Source organism: Phoca vitulina, unplaced genomic scaffold (assembly GCF_004348235.1).
Source record: "Phoca vitulina isolate PV1807 unplaced genomic scaffold, GSC_HSeal_1.0 scaffold12, whole genome shotgun sequence".
NCBI classification, from domain to species: Eukaryota; Metazoa; Chordata; class Mammalia; order Carnivora; family Phocidae; genus Phoca; species Phoca vitulina.
The window spans coordinates 39,741,658-39,761,408 of NW_022589715.1; the positions used below are offsets into that span (position 1 = coordinate 39,741,658).

At 39.8% G+C, this 19,751-nt stretch overlaps 1 protein-coding gene across 2 annotated transcripts in view; it reads right to left on the minus strand.

Annotated features, from left to right (window-relative positions):
- Window positions 1-19,751, minus strand: part of SPTBN1 (spectrin beta, non-erythrocytic 1) — a 192,772-nt gene that overhangs the window by 134,973 nt on the left and 38,048 nt on the right. For both annotated transcript variants that reach the window (XM_032410973.1, XM_032410974.1), the window contains exon 2: window positions 6,251-6,445. In XM_032410973.1, the coding sequence (XP_032266864.1) occupies window positions 6,251-6,398 (148 nt within the window). In that variant the 5' untranslated portion in view covers window positions 6,399-6,445. The remainder of the gene's footprint in view (window positions 1-6,250; window positions 6,446-19,751) is intronic.

Below are 19,751 nucleotides of genomic sequence, written 5' to 3' on the forward strand. Positions count from 1 at the left end.
ATGTAAAGGATACAATTAGGTGCCTTCAGCTCATTTTTCTATGGCTATCAGCTGTCCTTGATTCTGCACTAACCATGTAAGCTCAAGGTCAATTTCTTTTGCTAAGTCCATAGCTTAGCAGAAAGGCTCTTATGCATAATTTTAGCTCATAAATGTTGATGAGTGACATCTCCCAAAGGAATTTCATTTTTAATTTCTTTTTTCAATACTTATTTATACACAGGCTTTTTCCTACCACTCTTCTATGTCATGATTTTGGGGGGAGAAATTAAAACTTCTGAATGTGATATTAGATGTTAAGATGTTTTTATGCTTTGTTTTCCTCATTACAAAATAGTTCAGATTTTATTTCAGGAAAAAAATTCAGTTAAGTAAAAAGGAAAGTCACTCAGAAATAAACACTATTTTGGTGTATATCCTCCCAATTTTTAAAATTCACTGTTTATGAGTGTTGATACAAAGATTAATTCTAATTACATTATCTTTTTTTTTTTTTTTGAGATAAAGAGTGTGTGCTGGGGGTGTGGGGGAGGAGGAACAGAGGGAAAGGGAGAAAGAGAATCTTAAGCAGGCTCCACACCCAGCGCGGAGCCCCATGAAGAGGGGGCCTCAATCTCATGACCCTGAGATCATGACCTGAGCTGAAATCCCAGAGTAGGATGCTCAACCGACTGAGCCACCCAGGCGCCCCAATTTTATCAATATTTTCAAGTGAAATGTTGTACTTTTTAAAGGATTTGTGTTGATTGTACAAAATATAACCTCCAACCATAAACACTTATCACTTATAAAAAGAGAACATTTACCTTTTACGTTTCTTTAAAAGATTAAGTTTTACATTTTTATTTCAAATAAAATGCTGCTTTGCAAAAAGCCCCGCTTATTTTGAATCCCTTTCTTCACCACCACATGTTCCACACTGCTGGGGCAATTTGGTCAGAGGTCAAGAATGTGGGTTTGCCATCATGGGATGCGGGAAATCATTTACAGAATGCATAAAAGTCACTTCATAGCACTCTGCCTTAAGGCTGAATTGGCATGGTACGATCTCTCTGCTACACAACATGATGCACAAGGCTTTCCTCATCTTCCTTCTAAATTATACATGGGAGTACACAATTTAGGCATAGGTATAAATCTCCCCAGCCTCGTATATATAAAATTTGCAAACATGGGGCAACAATCCATCTTAATTCGAATTACTTTCTAAAGCATTTCTAAGTCTTGACCTTTTGCAAGCTAATGATTTGAGAGACCCCCCCTCTACACCCAACTTGTGTGAGGGGGGAAACTTTCACATGAAGCTTTTCTCTACTGTGAGAAAAAGCAGCTGCTTCCACCCCCACCAGCAGATTCCTTAGGCAGATTATGAAGACAGCAGAGTTCACTTCCCTATGCCTCCACCTGTGTTTTCCTCTGATGTTTCGGATACTAAAGACAGGGAGGGCTGGTGATGAGTGACTGCGAGGTGAATCAGACTAATTTTCAAGCAAAAAAGTCTTAAGGAGAATGGAAAGATTCAAAGCTCCCTGGGCAATGGAAGTGACCCAACTCCAGATTCTTTCATCTTTGTGATGATAAACTGGCACTTGACAAGTGACCGCAGGCCTGATTCCTACGTTTTTAAAACATGGATGTGTTCCACATTATACCAGAGAAGCCATCTCCCCTGTGAAACATCTTATACCAAATGGGTGTCCCAGAATGCAATTCACTTCTGACACTAACTGCATGGAGTGAGGGCAGATCCCCCAGCTGAAGGGATCTGTCCCCCAAGACTACCTCCACTTCCAGATGACAGTCACAAGTCCCAGGCCACCACACTTCTGACTGATCAGCAATAAGTTCATGAACAACCCCCTCAGGTTCAAAAATTTACTAGGACGACTCACAGAATTCAGGAAAAAAACTTTACTTATGTTTGCTGGTTTATTATAAAGGATACAACTCAGGAACAGCCAAATGGAAGAGGTGTATATGCAAGGTGTGGTGGGGGGGAGGGGTGCAGAACTTTCATGGCCTCTTAGGACCCACCACCCTTCCAACACACTAATGTGTTCCCCCAACCCAGAAGCTCTCCAAATACTGTCATTTAGGGGTTTTTAGGGAAGTTTTAATATGTAGACATGCTTGATTAAATCAATCACTGAGATTAAACTCAATCTCTAGGCCCCCCTCTTTCCCAGAAGGTAGGCTCAAAGTTCCCACCTTCTCATTATTTGGTCATTTCAGTGACCAGCCCCATCCTAACACTATCTAAAGGCCTCACCCTAAGTCACCTCCACCAGCACAAATCCAGGTATGAGAAAGAAGGCTTTTCATGAATAACAAGACACTCAGAAAATTCCAAGGATTTTAGGGAGTTCTGTGCCAGGACTGAGGACAAAAACAAAATTTATTTCTTATTATACCACAAACTTAAAAGCAAGAAGAGGATGAAGGCAAGTAAAACTGAAATTAAGAACAGTTTTTACAACTCAAAGGAAGAATATATACATATACATAATATATGTTACCTATATATAAAACATATATACATAACATTCTAATAATAGAAAATGTCTGTCAACTGGGTAAAAATTAGTAGCAAGTAGATTACCTCACCTTATTTCCTCAGAGATACAAACATTTTTTTTAAAAAAGATTTTTATTTATTTAACACAGAGAGAGAGCACACAATCAGGCAGAGAATCAGGCAGAGGGAGAGGGAGAAGCAGACTCCCCGCTGAGCAGGGAGCCCGATGCGGGACTCCATCCCATGACCCTGGGATCATGACCTGAGCTGAAGACAGATGCTTAACTGACTGAGAGACCCAGGTGCCCCGAGATACAAACATTTAAAGCCACTTAGTAAAGGACACAATCCAAGGTGGTGTTTACACTGTCAATACAAGATGTGCTGTGGGGCGCCTGGGTGGCTCAGCTGTTAAGCGTCTGCCTTCGGCTCAGGTCATGATCCCAGGGTCCTGGGATCGAGCCCCACATCGGGCTCCCTGCTCGGCAGCGGGAAGCCTGCTTCTCCCTCTCCCACTCCCCCTGCTTGTGTTCCCTCTCTCGCTGTGTCTCTGTCAAATAAATAAATAAAATCTTTAAAAAAAAAATACAAGATGTGCTGTAAAAAGATGAATTCCTGCAGTAATATATATCACCTCAGAATTCAGATTGGAGTCTAGAGAAGACTCAACATGTAGAGCACTTAAGAGGGACAGGTAACTTGCTATGTACATTTCCACTGCGCTAGCCAAGATTTCCCACTTCAGAACATGCATTTGTAACAGAAACCCTACAACAGCATTCCCTCACGCTGGATCTATCACTGTATTACTTCCCTGTAAGAGAAAGTAAGATATTTCTCTTTTCTCAAAATGAGGTGCCAGCCTTCCACACCACTCCCACATTAAAGTGTGCCTTTAACATAACTCTGTTGAGTTTGATACTTTAATCCTTACTAGATTTTAGCTGGGTCTAGATGTAATGGTCTCAGACACTCAGGGAAATAGACCAGTCAACCACCAAGACTCCACACCAGTCTTGAAATGTGATTCCCCAGACCAGCTACATCAGCATCACCCAGAAACCTGTTAGAAATGCATATTATCAAACCCTATCCTAGACTTACTGAATAAGAAACTCTGCGGGTGGGCCCAGCAATTAACAAGATGACCACGCAATTATGATGCATGCTCACATTCTAGAAGCATTCAGACACTGCTGAACTGTTCTGTTACTCTTTTTTTTTTTTTTTTAATTCTGTTGCTCTTGTTTTCAGCATATAAGATTCTTAAAGAGCTCAGAGATTTTTTTGTCCCACAGAATAGGAAGTCAGATAACAAGAAAATTTCCTCCAATAAACAGATAGTTTTCCTGGTAACTACTGGATCCACTGAAAGCAATTCTTTTTCTAAACATCACTTAACCCAGAGGCAACACGTTTTCTTTTCATTAACTTTCATGGTTACTCATGACTTCTTCTAAACCACAAGATTTATTCCTGAGCCTTTTAAAGATCTTTTTTTTAAACATGTTTCAGTTACCCATTATCGATATTCTATACCAATGAGCTTTGAATCATTTTATATTTTACTGAATATAGAAAAATAGGAAAGTATACACTTGGGAGCCTGTCTGCCTTAGCCACTTATCAGCAGTGTGACCTTCGGCGAGCTACTTAATCTCTCTATGCATCAGTTTCCTCATCTATACACTGCAGATAATAGTAATGTCCCTCGTATATGGTTGTTATGGGATTAACTGTTAATATATACAATGCATTTAGAACAGTGCCTGCACACGGGAAACACCATGTTAAATGCTTACTATTACTATCATAACTACAGTAGTTCAGGGACCTAGATAACAGAGAGGGAAAGCCACCCTAGGAAGTGTTAGGACAACTGATCGATACTAAAGCCAGCTGGGGATCTCCCCTGGAACTGCAGGAAAGATCAGATACAAAGAGCAAGGAACTACTCTACAATTGCAGGTACAACTTTCCATACAAGAGAGGTAATGCGTAGTAGTCTACAATCAGAAAGTAAATGACTCATGATCAAAGGTAAGTGGCCACTGATATCATACTGATCTAAAGACTTAAATGAAGATTCAAGAAAAAGAGGTAAGAGATTAAGGTACAAATCGATCCACTGGCACCAGCCAGCCAGGAGCAAGGTTTCCATAAGGTTCCATGTTAATGAATAAGCTAGAAAATCTTCAATTCTAGAGTGACTACCTGGTTAATCATTCATTTATGCCCTCAAATCAGGCAAGCTCAAGAAAGATGGTTAAATCACCACCACTCAAGAGACAATTTATCCCTAAGGCAACTGGAGAATTTTCCTATAGCATTTAGTTGGCTGCATCCCCAGTATCCACTTCCCTTTTCCTGTTATATTCCAAATTTTCTAGCCAAGCTGTTCAGATGAGACTGACCCCTCCCCACCTCACCCCACAACCCCCCTCACTCCAGAAGTGTGTCAGGATTAGCTGATGTCAATCAGCATATCCTTTTCTCTGACTTTACTTGGAGAGAGATTGTGAGGGAGGCCTCTGGCCCAAGGCAGGATCAATCAGGCCAGTGAGACTGCTCCGAGGGCCATGGTAGAAGTACTGGGGCAGCAGAGGTGCTCTTTTCTCCTGGATATCCTTACAGACAGATCTGGGACCTGGGGCAGCCATCTTGGAACTACAAGGCCAAAAAATGTAGAGAAAGAAACTGGGCCCTGGTCACACTATTTAAGCCCAGGAGTAAGTCTTGCTTAAAGGCCAAATTTGTCTTCAATGTGACCGATACATTCTCTTTATCATTTAAACCACTTTGGGTTAGGTTTCCTTTTGCTTACAATCGAGAGAACTCTGAATGATACATGCATCATAATCAGGTGACACCATAAAGGTAACAAGAAAAGTCAGCTATGCGAACAATTAACAGTTAACTTACCTGGCTGACATGGCTACAATTTATGGGTAACAATCAAAGACATTAAGAAAAAAAAAAATCATTAACCCACTTTTCTCATTTGGAAACCATTTGATTTGAAATCTCAAAGTTTATATGCAAGACCTTAAATAGACTCCACTTTGATCTCTGGTTTACATATATTCAGTATTGCTAAGTTTTCATCATGATGGAACCCGTTCTGGATTTTCAGGGCAATTTCAGGGCAAGACACTGCCCACCCCAACTAGGGCGAGGGTGAAAGCGTGTTCTAAGCATTCAACAGCAACAAGGGAGTGAGAAATCACAAAGGAAGGATGTGTTTATGCTAATTTTAATGAGTCGATAGCAAACTGACCTGTTATAGCATTAAACATGCCCTTACCAGATTAAGCTATTGCTTTTTTACATCTAAAACCCTTGCATGTGATACTAACCACCCTTGGTACCCAAAGTAAGTACTCTACTACTGTAACAAGTCAGGTCAACTAATATATCACAGGAACTAAGCACACAGGCTAATGGGTATATTTTTCTGTATATAGTCCAGTAGGCTGCATTATTTTGAAACATAAGATGAGTCAAGAAATTCTTACAAACCTAGAGCAGCTCCAAAAATCACTCAATCATTTTGGCCTTAGGAGGGACAGGTCTCCAAATATGGACCTGGCTATCTTACGCAACGGTCAGCTTGCCCTCCTGGCGCATACTGATGTGGAGGGGAGCTGACCTTCTTGAAGGGGAGACAGGGTGGGTGATTTTAAAGGGAGCCCTAAGGGCCGCTGGGCCTCTGCAGCGGGGCCGGAGGAGACGCACCTGCCAGAGCCTTGATGCGGGAGCGCTCGAAGAGCCTCGCGGAGCTGTTCTCGTTGTCCCAGTCATCCACGTCCCAGCGGTTGTTGACATCGCTGTACTGCTGTTGGATCTCAATGTTGTCATAGTCTGTGGCTACTGTGGTCGTCATCCTGAACTGTCTCAGCTGCTCCTCCACATCAGCTCCTTCTTAGAGTTCTGTGACAAAGGGAAAGAAGACCCGATTTAGATGTCTAAAGTGCGCCGCGTTCCCAAGAAACCTGCTGGGTTAGAGGTGAGTAGAAGATGAGACAATTCCTACAAGTGAAGAACAGATTTCCGGGGTCAATCGAAGATAATTTGGAACATCAGCACTGCCTCAGAACAGGTGTATGACCTGGGCCAGGGTACGTAACATCTCTGAGCCTCAGTTTCCCCAACCATTAAAAAGGAAAGACAGTCTCCATGTTGTTGAAAGGACTGAATGAAATGACAGACACCCAATCCAGGGTGGGTTTCTTCCCTCTTTGTAAAGTTTAAGCTTTGCAATTTTAAAGTTTTATGGAAGCTGGATGAATACCTACTTGGGGCTTCTGAATGAACTCATTTATTTCTACTCTGTACCACCATAAACTATAACCTTTTAGCTTCTCCTGGAAATTCATAAAATGTTATATAAGAGAACAGGTTGTTTCACCTAAATATCTCATTTTCCTATTAGAAAACAGATGCCTAAGATCAAATGAGTTAGTAAATGTAAGTCACCAAGGACAGTTCCAGTGCACTGTAGAGGCTTAATAAGGAACGACTGCAATTATTTACAAATTCTATGACCAAGACCCAGTTCTCAGGGACCAACCCAGGGCACAGTATTTTACAGGAACAAATAAGAAACAAGAACCTAGGCCTCAACTTTTGGTCCACTGCTATCTTCACTTTATCAAAATGCCCTCAGAGAATTATGAGAATACATTTAGCTTTAAATATAGCTTCTTCCCTCTTCAGTACAGCTATGATGCATCCACTGAACCGGAATGTACTGAGAACTTACTACGTGCTCAGCACTGTTTCAGATGCTAGGGATAACAGTAAACAAGATAAGGACTCAGCTCCAGGGAAGCCTATGGCCTTGTAGGAGGAGCCGGACAAAAAGCACACAAGAAAAGGCAAAATAGTTGCAAGAAAATAAAAAAGCGGAGGCAATAGAGTCGTGATCGACCACACTGTATTATAAACTTCAAAGTTGCTAAGAGACTAGATCTTACTGTTCACACCACCAAAAAAAAAAAAGAAAGAAATGCTAATTACGTGATGTGATAGACCCCGTTAGCTAATGCTACAGTAGTGATCATATTGTAATACAGAAATATATCAAATCAACATGTTGTTGATTTCCTTAAACCTACACAATGTTATACATCAAATATATCTCAATTTAGGAAAGAAAGAGAGATTGAGACTATTTCATATTTCAGATCTAGTGGTCAGGGAAGGCCTGAGTCAGTATTTAAAGTGAGATCTCAATGTCAAAAAGGAACAGGTCACGCCCAGATCAAGAGAAATAGCACTTCCAGGCAAAGGAAAGCCTTTATGTTGAGAAGCAGGATAGCTTGTTGGAGGAATGAAGAAGTCAATGACCCATATAATCACCCACCGTGGCTCAAACACAAGCATTTGGATGGAAGTAAAATCCTGGATACCAATCATGTAGACATAATCAATCCCAGCCATATAGACTTATTAGTAGATGAATTTTAACACCTACATTAGCAATTTACCAGACTTCATAAAAACACACAAAAAAATGACAGAAACCTAAACCAATAAGTATGTTATATTGATCTTACTGTTTGTCACTTTTAACGCCGAGTCATAACCCCCTTCAAAAAAAGAAAAGTCGATTGTGTCATGTACCATTTGACCTTGAAGGTGGTTAATTTTCATAACTACGTCAATACCAAAGACTTTCATAAAATTCAGCCTTGGAGGATGCCATCTCTACAGGAAAAAAAAAAAAAAAAAAGAATGTGAAGGTGCTTATGAATTCCAAATTTCTGAAAGTAGAGAAAGTGCAATTTAATCCAACCCAAGGTGAGATCGAAACACTACACACCTCTTGGGATTCGTGCTGGCTATTTGGCGCCACCTGCTGACCAATGAGAACAAGCCACACAAGGACCTCCAAGGCAGCCGCCAACCGGGGCTCCAACTCCCTCCACACCTGACTCCTAAGTGAGCCCGACTCCTACCATTTCCCCCATGCGTCCCTCTTCCTACCACTGACTTATCCCCAGATCAGTGACTGCTTCCCACAGATTTCTCAACAAGCAAGTGCTAATCCTTTCCCTAACCTTTAAATAAGTCGTCCAAACCACCTAAGCATATTTTGTCCTAAAAATTCTTCTTTAATGGTGTTTGTTCTTTAACAACACCATTTTTCCTTAAAGAGGAAAGTGGGAATCAAAAGTCTGTGTACAAAAGGAATATCAATGCTATCAGTTATTCTTTTTATTCAGTTGTTTCACTTGAGTGTCTAAGAACTTGGATATCAGGATCATTTTTCTTCAAGATGCTCCATCTGTCCTAAGATAATATCCTTATCAAACAGCTGATTTTTTATAATGGAATCTTTTTTTTTCCCCAGGGAAATGTCAAAGCAAAACATCCCAAACCCCACCAGGGCCACAGTGAAAGGGTGCTTCTAGGTATTCAATAGCAACAACGGAGTAACCTAAGGGTAAAGGAAAAGTCAGAGTCAAGGAAAGAAGTGGATAAGCGTGCCCAGAGCATGGGGATTCCAAAAAGCTCAGCACACTATAAACACCATTACCCCCAATCTACTTCAACAAGCGCCAGCTGAGAGGGAAGTTTATATCACACATGGAGGTGTCTCCAGTAGGTTATCTACAAAGGGCTAGATTTTCCCAAGGTGTTATCAGCCATGTGTCCCCACAGCCAGTGAGGTAATCTGTGCTTCTTAAATGGCTGAGGGGAGATTAGGAGGAGAGAAGAGTGGAGAGCCGACCATCCTGAAACTCTGCCTGGTGCGTCTGCCATTTGGAAAGCATGAGAGGACTATATAAGGTTGGCATGAAACAAGACAATCTCCTCTCCCAGAGAACGGCTCTCATTGCCCCAACGGGCTCAGTGAGGGCCCAGATTCTGACTGACTTGATCACCACAGCAGAAAGTCATTAAATAATCCCTGAATGAATAAAAATCAATAATATCCTGGGTGCGATACGAATAATACCCATGTTTTTGTGGCTAGGTTTTGGGAAGATCGTTAAAAACGCATACCTACCTTCCCTGCCCTAAGTCTGTGTGTCTGTATGTGTGTGTCTGTATGTGTGTAAAAACAAGGAATATTTAAGTCCAAGACCCCTCCACCAAATACTCTTCTCTAACCCTACATGCTATAAACTGGAATTTTCCAAAAGATACAAAAAAATTCCAAAGGTTCATCATTTTCTTCTTCGATAAGAAGACAATAATTTTATTTCTTCAACTGGCAGACCAAAACAGAAACAGATCAGGAAATGATTACCCTAGACCCAGAAGGCAAATAGGTTCCTCCAGCTCTTGCATGTGCTACACTACAAGGTCATAACCATCAAGAAAAAAACCAGAACATTACCATTCCAAGTTTCAGTAGTGTTCTATTAGTTCACCTCTTTTTTGATTAAAATTCCATATATCAATACCTGGCAAAGTCCAGAGGGAAAATATCTTATCTGCTTACTTCCCAAGACGCCAAATCTGTTTTCCATGTGACACAGGTATTAGATAAATGCACAGGTTTTTTTATTCTTTAGTTATCTCCAAGTTTCCTTCCACTGCCCTCTTCTGTTTCTGGATAAAATCTCCCCGGGTGATGTTACCCACCCCCAATCTCTGGCTCCTCCCCTATGCTGACAGCTGCTGCCTGGACAGCTAAGTGCAGGGGCCCTAAGGATCACCAGGTCAGTGTCTAAAACTAAACCCATAATTTCTCCCTCCAGACCCCGTCTCCTTTCCATCACTCCCTCACTGAATGGCACTCTCCTTTCTCCCAGTTACCTCAGCTAGACACCTTGCAGTCTTCCCTCATCTCTCCCTCTCCTCCCATCTTCAGCCCCCAAGGCTGCTTGTACCTCCTGACAATCAGGAGTTAGCTCAAGCAACAGTTTTTTCTTTTCTTTTCTTTTTCTTAAAGATTTCATTTATTTGAAAGAGAGAGAGAGAATGAGAAACAGAGAGAGCACATGAGAGGGAGGGTCAGAGGGAGAAGCAGACTCCTTGCTGAGCAGGGAGCCCGACGAGGGGCTCGATCCACTGACTCCAGGATCATGACCTGAGCCGCTTAACCAACAGAGCCACCCAGGCACCCCGAAACAGTTTTTTCTTTTTCCAGCAACTCACCTCCAATTTTAATCCCTACCCTTTCCCTGACATTGCCACCAGAGGGACCTTTCCCAAATATAAGTCCAATCATTTCATTCCTGACTAAAACCCACCGAGGCCCAAGCCTTCAGAAAAATGCCCAGAAACCTTTGAAGCAAAAGGGGACTCTTCACGAGGGGACTCTGACCAGCTCTCCAGTGTGGTCTCAATATTCCTGTCCTAAGCTCTTGTAGCTCCTGAAGGAAATAAGTCAGGCTCTTGATTTACCTCCAAACGATCGGGAAACAGCTTTTTCCTCTACCCACAAATCCTAGCTTAGGTATCACCTTACCGTAACTACCTCTTACCAGTTACCACCACTACCTCCTGGTGTGAATTAAGACAACCTTAGAGAACCCTGAATATGTCCTCCCTCCCAGACACCTTATACACCATTGACCTATCACTTAGCATTATAAGACTGTTTCATAAGTACTAAACTTCTATGTACTTATTGTCACTAGGCCATAGGCTCTCGAGGTCATGTTCCCATCATATTGTTCTTATATCTTCTCAACTCCTAGTGGGGTGCTCAGAAACATTAAATGCTTCCTGATTATTTATTTGTGCCTGGCTGGGTGGATGGGTGGGAGACTGGTAGGTAGAGGTCAGAAAGGTGAGGGCACGGGGACAATGTCAATTCAAGCTGCCACTCTGGTACTAACTCCATCAGGCACAAAGGCCAAAACACACACTCACTGGAGCTACATAGATCTCCTGGGCACCCTGCTTCCAAGGAAGTCACAATTTTAGACTAGTCACAATTTTAAACGTGAACATAGATTTAATAAGGTACTTTTCCATGTACATATTAACACTTAGGTTTCCCTTTTTAATTTAGTTTTAACCCATCAAAAGAATTTACTTTTTGTCTGAACTACTCAGATTTCAGAAAGTAAAAAAATGAGAAGAAAATGGGATTTTCACTGGCACTAAATACACACACACACCCCACACACACACAAACACACACCTCCTTAATACCCAATTTTAATTAAAGGCTCTAATAAATTAAATTAAAATGAAAAAGGTAACTAATATTTGCCAATCCTTTTTGAGGAAGAAAACCATATGCTAACTATTTTGGCAGAAGCCACAGACCCAAATGTTCTGCAAACACTAAAAACCCTCCCACTTTACTCATAAAAGACTTGAAAAAGCATACACTGGACTGCTGGTGTGCTATCTTTAAAAAAAAAATTCTGCTCAGGGACTTTGAAGGGATCAAGCTGTGGGGTGTGACAATTTCCAGGAAGAGACCCAGGAGAGATCTGCCTCAGTCCTCTCAACTATTCTGTCTCCAAAAAGTAAGACTTGAGTCACACCCTATTTGCAATGTGTCCACTGAGGCATTCTGCAGCATGAATAAAATGGCCAACAAAGAGGAATATCTGCAAGAAACCACAGGGATGAATAAACCCAGCTAATCTGTTGTTATTCAGGTTCACAGAGCTAGTTTCACAATAAGGCCCAAGATTCCATCTTAAATATTCAGAGTTCTCTACTCACAAAACCAAGACATAAATGCTAAGTTCTAGTGTGACAACTAACAAAGTCACGCACCCAGTCTTTTATAAAAGTATCATTCACTTTTTTTTTTTAAGTAAGCTCTATGCCCTACATGGGGCTTGAACTCATGATCCTGAGATCAAGAGTCACATGCTCTACTGACTGAGCCAGCCAGGCCCCCCAGTATCATTCACTTTTAAAATTACCAGTTGACTTGCAGCTTTACAGAAACACATCAACTACACAAAAAGCATGACACAGCTGTACAAACTAGCCAAAATTCATAGAATTAGACCATTCTGAGAGGAAGTATACTCAGAGACCTGTTTAATAATTAACCGTTGTTAACAAAGGTGGTCCTCAAATACTCTGCGCTAACTTTTGTCTGTTTATCAATGACAGAATAGGTTAAAATCTCCCACTCTGAGTGTGGATTTATCAAATTTTCCTTATAATTCCCTGGATACATACAAATTATAACTATTTTATCTTCTTGGTGGGCTGTTAACATCAAAATAGCCTATTTTCTCCCTATTCACACATTAACTCATTTATTGATAATAATATATGCCTGGTATATTTTTTCCATTCTACTATTTCGCCTTCTATTTTGTTTTAGGTTTTAGTTATGTCTTTTATTTTTTATTTTTTTTATTTTTTTATTTTTTTTAAAGATTTTATTTATTTATTTGACAGAGAGAGACACAGCGAGAGAGGGAATACAAGCAGGGGGAGTGGGAGAGGGAGAAGCAGGCTTCCCGCTGAGCAGGGAGCCCGATGCGGGGCTCGATCCCAGGACCTGGAATCATGACCTGAGCCGAAGGCAGACGCTTAACGACTGAGCCACCCAGGCGCCCCGTCTTTTATTTTTTAAATCTAATCCAAGTTTTTCTGTCATTTTGTGGGCAAACATAATCCATTTACATTGATTAGGATTAGGGCCATATTTGATGTTTTAACCAACTTGCTTTCTATCTTAATTAATGAAATGGGGAAACTGGGGCCAAAGAGTTAAACAACTGGATCATGTCACACAGCTATGAGCCCAATATCTATAGTATCTTTGTCACCTCTGAATCCTGAGCCACAAGAACTCAATCTAATCTTTAAAATACAGAAAGCTGGTAAGTCTAACAACCAAAGAAAATGCTAATTGCATTTAAAATAGTTTAATTTTCATGCTGGCTTACTTTATGTGGGTATAGTGCTTTACTTGCTTTTTCATTCATTCCTTCCCAGAAACCCTTTGAGGTAGATTATATTATTAGCCCTACTTTATTAACTAATTAATTAATTAATTTTTTAAAGTAATGTCTACACTCAACCTCACCAGACACCAAATCTGCCAGCACCCTGATCTTGGACCTTCCAGGCTCCACAACCATGAGAAATAAATATTTGTTGTTTATCTATAGTATTTTGTCATAACAGCCTAAAGGGACTAAGACACCTTCATTCCCAATATTCAGAAATAACCTGTTTCCTACACAGATGAAAGATGCCCCCAGTAGGCTGATTCTAGTTTTATGAACAAAGTTCTAGGGACAAATTTTCCTTTTTAACATGGGCATGTTAAGCCAGGCTCTACTCTTTGGAGGAGCAAAATTAACCCTTATTATAAAGGAAATTAATTATTTTAAAATATTTCACTAGCAAACAATACACTGACCATAATTCATTTTCTTTTAAAGCAATCTATTAAAAAGAATCTTCCATCCCTATGGCTTAATAACATAGTACACAATGACCAAGAACAGATTTCTACAACAAGAAGGAGTATAATGCAGGGGGGAAACAAGGCATCTCTCTGACCTCCCTCCACTTTATAGGGTAAACTGCACAGTAGAACAACAGAATTATAAACAGATTATTATTTGACTGCCTTAAATGAAAGGAAAATTCTTAATATACTGAATAAAAATTTATTCTTTTATTATTTATACATTACATTTTTAAACAAAGTACCTTATTTCTTTTCTTTGCCTGCCTATGATACCATTTAGATTCTAAATATGTATCTGCAAGCCCTAAAATTTGTTTAGACTAGCTTTATTTTGAAAAGAGAAAGATTAGCTCTTCCATAACCTATGAATCAAACAAAAAAATTCAGTAATTTCTACTAAATGTATGGCTATCCTCATTGGCAGTTAAAGGCCAAACTTGGTTTTGTTCTCCTTTTGGAGAGAAGCAATTAAAATTGAAATCATTAACTCAATGCAGACTTAACACTATGATCTGATGGCCAATGTGGGGTTTCTGAGTCACCATAAATAACTATTTTGGTCTCTTACTCCCAGATAGTTTTAAATTACAATATAGGCATAATGGTACTGCTGCCAAAATGCTGATCCCGAATTTCAGTGAGTTTGGCATTTCACTGAGTTATTGTTTGTGAACTATCGTAAGTCAGTATCACGCGTGCCCAAACAATAGAGAAGCAATAATGTGCTTTCTATTTGGAAAGCTGACTTTTCCTTCTAGAGTAGCCCAGTGCCAAAATTCTCTGCAAATCTATCACATGAAAATGCATCTCTCTACTACCTGGAATAGTGATCAAATGAAGGAAATATGTAAAATTGCAATGAAAAGCAACACTACAGGAAATGAATGAGGCGCGCGCGCGCACACACACACACACACACACACACACCCTAAGCTCCACAAGGGTCAGGATCCTCTCTGATCTGTTCATTTTTATACCAGCAGCACCAGCATCGTGCTCAAGACAAGCAGGTGCTCAAAATCAATTATGAAGTAAAATGGGCAGGTGGTAGGAGCAGTGTAACTCCAGAGCAATCTAACTCTGAAATACAATTCTTCTTTCTGCCTACACAATATGTATCCTGGACCCCAATAAAATTCTCAGTGTTACATAAGGCGCAGCCTTGTCTTCACTCGGTTTCATTTAGAAAAGGACGAATTTTTGCAAGAAGTTTGTTTTCAAACGTTGCAAAATGAGACAGGTCATATTTGAATAGGAATGGAATAACCACTAATTTCACAATCTCATTTGGGATATATATATATATATATTATACAAATTATCAATATATATATATATTATAATAAATTAATATACATTAATAATATTAATATGTTGGCATAAATTTAAACGTGTAATTTATATACATAGTATATATTAATATATATTATTAAGATGTTAATAAATATATATTTATTATAGATATAAATAAATATTTAAATAATGTTTTAAGAATCATGCCCCTTTGAAAATCATTACGCTTTGTAAAGTGACCTAAATCCTAGGCATGTCTAATATCCAAATTTCCAAAGGTTTAAATATTACTAGTTAAATTTTCTCAGAGAACAGTTCAAACAATTCTCATTGCTTGGGTTAACGCTTCGGAAGCAAGCCTTTCCCCTGTGTATACCTGGTAAATGTTTCCCAAACTTACTTAGAACTTTGTAACCTTTCAAATGAACAAAATGAATAAAGGTTAGGCTATGATACTTGAAAAGAAAAAGTGACATTAATTCCAGAAAAAACATTCATATAATTATCATTTTAACACGATCAAACTTCTATTACTAAAATTTGTTTAAATCTGATCAATTTGAAGAAACTTTGAAAAAAACAACAACAACGTTTAACAATTTATACAGGCTGAAATCCATTAGAATTATGCATGTTACTTTCAAAAGCTTGATTCCAAAGGTGCTCAATATGAAGTTTGGTAACAAAGGTCAGTTAAAGTAAATGCGGAGATCCATTTGGCTTTCCAGAATATTTAAACACTGTTATATGAGAAAAAGGAGCCACAGTGTTTAAAATGTTCCCGTAAGTTTAGAATCATGGAGGAGCTCTCTGATCTGTAACTAAGAGCATGCATTCATCACAGGTGACCAACCACAAGTAAGTACATATCTACCACAGGGCCAGACCATAATCTGACCAACTGAGCCAACAACCCAGCACCCCACCAAACTTGTCACAAAGGCACAGAATAAAGCATGGTCTATCCAAAGCTACAGGGCCATGGGCCTGCAATTCAAATTTGCTATTGCTCAAATCACTTCAAAATGAGAATAAGATCTCAGCTGGTCAAGTCCTTAATCAGGTTCAAGGGCAAAGGAAACCAGCAACTTTCCTTGTTCCCCCAACAGCAGAAAATAGGCTTAAAAGAACAAGAATGAGAGCATCCAGAGCATTCTCTTTAAAAGCTCCCTAGTGATATGATTTTGGAAACTGCATTTTTGAACTCCTCGTCTGAACAAAATCAAGCCTAGACTTTCATCTCCTTGAAATATGTTATTAATAAACCAGTTTTCTACTTCCCAAAATATCTACAACATAACATGCATTTTGTTTATCCTGTTTCCAAATGCTTTCAAAGAAGTTACTTCCTTTGCCAAACTCAGCAACAGAGTCAAGAATGAACAGGAAGGCAGGGCAAATGAGAGCTGGAGGCAATAAATTCTGCCAGCATTCTGATTCTGTGCAGAGAGAAAATCAGGGGCTGGGTATCCCAGCAGTGGCTGGATATTTAGGGATGTCTGAGCGAACTCTGATGCTCTCTTTCATGCCATCAAACGCTAATGCCAATCCAAAAAGGATCCTGTAATCAAGGACGGCTTTCTGATATCATTAGCAATAGAACTATTATCTTTTAATAATTTGTGATTTTAAAGATTGGGACAACAGAACCAGATCAGCCTAAACATAGGAAGGCTCTTCGGAAGCTCCCAGTCCCAACCCCAGGCCTCCCATTATATGCTCTTGTGTCTTTTCCTCATGGCACATACCTATAGCATTTAAATAATTACATGTGTGATTATTTGTTAAATGACTATCGCACCTTATATACTATACTCTCCATGAACTATTAGGCATTTCTCTCTTTATCCATGTATCCCTAGATACAATACGTAGCACATAAACATTTAGTGAATAAACTTTAAAATTATCTCACCTTCCAAGAGTATTATAAGCACTTTCCCTACCAAAACTGCTGTAACAAGGGAAAAGAAAAATCCAATGTATCCAAAGGCAAATTTGTTCAAATGAAAGCTGTTAAACACTAAAAACAAATATAACCCAAAATCTGAAATAAACCCCTAAACGGTCAAGAATCATCTGCATTTCTTTTTTTCTTTCTTTCTTTCTTTTTTAACTATATTTACCGCATTACAACTTTTAACTTCCTTTACTGACCAAAAGAAAAACTAACTTCAAACAGCAACTTCAAATTTCTATTTAAATTACAGAGATGAATTTCCCAAGTAAAAATCTCATCGTGGGCTGAACAGCCATCCTCAAAGGGTGTTGACTCGAAGATGAAAGCGTGGTGAGGCAGGTTCATAACCCAGGGCCCAGGCACAAACAATACATTCCTCACTACCTTAGAAAGTATACTTAGCACAGTAAAGGACCTTGGACCAAGAAGAGACTCAAAACTGTTCGAAAACACACACCATAGCCCATTTAGACATTTAAAATACCCCAAGTCGGAAGAGGTGAAAATGAACAGCAGCCCAAAGAAAATGTGGTAAGCTCAAAAATAAAGTACCAGCAGAAGGTAGTCTACACAGAGCTGGCTCGGTTGTTAGGAAGGAAGCAATCACGCCAGGGCACTGCCCAACCCTAGAGTACTGAGAAGGGGGTACGCAGGCTGTAGGAGAGCTGGGAGTCCAGGTCCCGGAGCTAGGACCTCCCAGGGGAGAAAGTCTTAAAGGGACACTGGGCGTCTATCCTCAAGGAGCTTTAGGAGGCCTCATGTGAGCACTGGCACAAACTCCTTGGCAGACAGGAAGCAACAAATTCAGAGTGACTCAGGGTTAGAAGGCGCTTTCTAACAACTCGAGCTCTCCAAAAATGCAGAGGGTTGGCCAGAGAGCAGGGAGTTCACCCTATCACCAGCAGTTCACACAGGGTGGGGAAGTACCATTTGACAGGGAAGCTAGAGAGGAAACCAAGTACTGTGTGGGAAGCCGGGCGACATGAATGCTAAGCGCCCTTCCAACCAGCAGGCCTCTATGATTTGGTTAACCACAAAGTATTTACCATTCTTGTGATCAGTACACTGTAGTAATACTACAGGACGTGAAATGTGGTTCCCAAGGTAGGCACGATACTCTCTTCCATGGGGCTCAAGGGATATTTCAAAAGAATGACTTTTCCATTCCTATTTTTAACCGAATCTCTACTACCTTAATTATAGCCGTTCTTTGTGTTTCCACATAAAGTATCTGCATCCCCTTTAAAACAAAAGTACTCTTCTGCAAACATTTATAAATATTTTCATTGGGTTGCACAACCCTGCTGGGAAAAAAAAAATGGGCAAAAAGTTTTGAAACTGGTTTTTACATTTTGATGAAAACATTAATCTTAAGCACACCACTGAAAATATTTATTAAAACAATTGTTTTAGAAGGCAACTTTATATTTTTATTAATATCATAGGGTACCAAGTAAAACACAGGTTCATTTAAAAAATTTTTTGATTAGAAAATACTTCCTATGCTGGCATAATATCTCTGTCACTCGGAGCATATTACTGACTCTCGTGTTGTCCTAAGCAAAAGGCAGAGACATTCTTGACATCTTAATAGATGTGAAAAAGCAAAAGTTTTTATTTAAGAAAGTTGGAATGTCAAAATATAAAACAGCTTGTGCTTCATAAATCCTTTGTTTATACTGTTTAAATGAAACCTCTCTTTGCTTCTTCAGATTGGAGGGAAGGGCATTAAGTTTCAAGTAAGTTTCCTTAAGAAATTACTCTGTGATCCTCCTGATCAGATTTCTGCTCTAGTGGAGGGGATTTAAACTCATCAGTCCCGCTGAGGGTACTTAAAAGTCAATGCACACACATCCAGCATTGGTCATTTTGCAGCTACATGCTGACAAAATGAGGCTGATACTCAAAAAAATGAGTTGGTGACAAACCAAACAAATAACCAAGGTACTGGGGGTGCCTGGGTGGCTCAGTTGGTTGAGCATCTGACTCTTGATTTAGGCTTAGGTAATGAATCTCAGGGTCCTGGGATCAAGCCCCATGGAGGGCTCCATGCTTGGCGGGGAGTCTGCTTGAGATTGTCTCCCTCTCTCTGTGCCCCTCCCCCCACTCATACTCTCACTCTCTCAAATAAATAAATCTTTAAAAAATAAATAAATAAATAACCGAGGTACCACATGAGCTACAGAATTTGTTTTGCTATGGCTGTTTTAAATGCAGTTCCTAGAAGTTCCTTATCTCACCTGCTTTCTATAGGCAGATCATGATTGCACCAAAACATTTCTGAAAAAAGTGAACTGATACATTTGGAAGCACCAAGAAAGGGTGGGAAAGTCATTCGCTGTAACCACACTCAGCTATGGGATGATGAAAAATTAGGCATTTAGCGGTTTCTCTGCCAGAAGTTGGCTGATTTTATTTTCTGGTGATGTGCATATATTTTTGATCCTGCTGTTTTGTTCAAAAAGGGTTGGTATGTTCAAAGACTAGGCACAAAAGGCCTGTTTTTGAGACTAGTGATGATGAGAGCAAGGATCAAAACAGTGACCTACAAGGATGGTCATTTTCATGCTTATGGTGATTTCTTGCCTCTAAGCTTTGGATACTTTTAAATTCTGCTG